The 2,285-nt window shown below is 28.2% G+C and overlaps 1 protein-coding gene across 1 annotated transcript; it reads right to left on the bottom strand.

Annotated features, from left to right (window-relative positions):
* LOC145835557 (GPN-loop GTPase 1-like) lies at positions 1-1,423 on the bottom strand. Its single transcript, XM_082943206.1, has one exon. The coding sequence runs from the start codon at positions 1,406-1,408 to the stop codon at positions 401-403; it is 1,008 nt and encodes a 335-aa protein (XP_082799332.1). The 5' UTR covers positions 1,409-1,423; the 3' UTR covers positions 1-400.
* Between the last annotated feature and the right edge of the window lie 862 nt (positions 1,424-2,285).

Genomic DNA, 2,285 nt, shown 5'->3' with positions numbered 1-2,285 from the left:
ACTTTATTTAACTTTTTAAATCAAAATCAATAATTTTCCAACAATAAAAAATGTTGTTTGAAAAAATCAAATTACCTTTCTTAACAAAGTAAAATCCCATAAAATATTAATTATTCCATGTTTCAAGGCATTTAATGAAAAGCACAACTAATTTCCTAAGCTAATTTACTAAAGCTGAAGTCTTAAGCAAAAGTTAAAAACTAAATTTAAGATCCTATATCAACAAATTTTAACAATAACTAACATAATTAACAGTTATCTTCATATAAAAGCGTATAAATTAAGAAAGAGTTTAAAATGTGACAAGTTAATTTTAATTTTTAAGTAAATAAGAATTTATTCTATTTTAACAAGTATAGCCATTCAGAAATTGTAAAAAAAAATTTTTTTTATTTTTAGGTTACTTCATTTTCATTTTTTCCATGTACCTCTGTAGAGACTCTACGTCCTGCTTACATTCATGATCACTATCGTCCTCATCTTTGTAGTTTTCACTTTTATCTTCAGTGCCTGGTGTTACTACAAATGCAGAAGTACTACTAGCTTTACTGCTAGAGCAAGCTTTTTGTGATTTTTTATTTGCTTTGGATTTTAGTTCATCGTACTCCGGTTTGTAATCTGTGATGTACTCCTGTCTTGCTGACTCAATTGCTTTTAACAAGTCGTCCATTCCATCACCAGTGGTTGAAGAAAACCCAACCAGAGTCAAGTGCTCATAAAACTCATCTAGCACCAAACTCATTGACCTGCTGAGAACAGAGCTGTAACTTTCATCATTTTCCAAAGCAGCTTGGAACTTTTCAAAATCTCTTGTCCACTCTACTGCAAACTTGTGATCTACCACATCAGTCTTGTTCATCACAACAATAAATGGTAGTTTTGTTTTGTATAAAATACTACAAGCATAAAGCATATTGGACATAAAAGTTACTGGGCTGACACATCTAGCAGTGTCCATTACATAAATTACAACTGTTGGAAAAGAAGACGCCAATGATTCTGTGATAATTGTACCAGATGAAGACCACGTGAACACTTCAATCTGACCAGGTGTATCAGCAATGAAATGGTTAGTAGATGTAGCACGTTCATTTAATAAGCTCATAACTTGATCAAACTTAATAGCAAACAAATTTAGAGAGGTCATAATCCCGCCATTAGGGCCAAGGTTGTACTCCTTCATAACTTCTTTGTAGTTCACTGTATCTTGGATGTCAAGGTTTACTGGGTATGGCATGTTTGCAACTGCAGGGTCTAAGTTTATGATATATGGAGGTTTTTCAGATTCTTCATTAAGATGTGCTGACAAACGGTGAACGAATGTTGTCTTTCCAGAACCAGCCATTCCAAGCACTATAAGGGTTGTTGGTTTATTTTCGCAGTTATCTTTTTCATCCATATTTGACATTTTTTAATTAACTTTGTCTTAATGAATGATAATTTAAAAGCTTCAGACTAATAAAAAATATATTTCCTTTTTTTATACTATCAATTTAGACATATGAAAACTTATTAGTATTTAACATAGATTTAAGATAATTAAAAAATAAACACATGTTTATAAACTACTATGGCAACAGTAACAACATGTTCTAAGATGAAAAGAATGAAAAAGCAGGGTTTCTAAATACTTCAGGAAATACATTCAACACTTTTGAGTTTAACCTAACCTTGACTACATATTTGTTATTATTTTTATTTATTTTCAAGACATTGTTCCTTTGAAACTTTAAGTCTTAAGTTTTGAGATTCAAAAATTTTATTTTTAAATTTGTATTGCTATACAATTAACCAAATTAGTGGTATGCAAAAAAAAATAAATTCAGACTAGAAATAAAATACAGTAGTTATTATTAGTTCAATAACTACAAAAGTTTTAGTACCATAAGTGTGATGCTGAGATACATCAAAAACTTATATGCTATCTAAATATATAGCAAAAAATATTTCTTCAAAACTAATAAAAGTTTTTAAAGAATCTGCAAAACTAAAATTTGTTTATTTTTGAATATTTTAAATCTTATTAGAACTTATTTTAATTTATTTTATCTATTACTTTAATTGTTTTATTTATTTAATTTATACTTCAATCAAGTATTGTTATGCACAGAGTTGCCACTTGCTTTTTTTTAATTTTTTCCAGGTTTTTAAAAGTATACATTTTTGGCTCTATTTTCAGTTTAAAGTTAAGTTTAAGGTAAGAAACTGTGTTAAGCAATAAAAAAAATTGAAAAGATACTGTAAAGCTACTTTAAATATACTTTTTACTAAAAAAAATTTTAATG

The sequence above is a fragment of the Thalia democratica genome, chromosome 5 (genome assembly GCF_965202585.1).
Source record: "Thalia democratica chromosome 5, ktThaDemo2.hap1.1, whole genome shotgun sequence".
Taxonomy (NCBI): Eukaryota; Metazoa; Chordata; class Thaliacea; order Salpida; family Salpidae; genus Thalia; species Thalia democratica.
This window is presented reverse-complemented; position numbering and strand designations above follow the sequence as displayed.

Coding starts and splice junctions, on each gene's coding strand:
- LOC145835557 (XM_082943206.1), bottom strand. CDS start 1,408: ATGTCAAATATGGATGAAAAAGATAACTGCGAAAATAAACCAACAACC.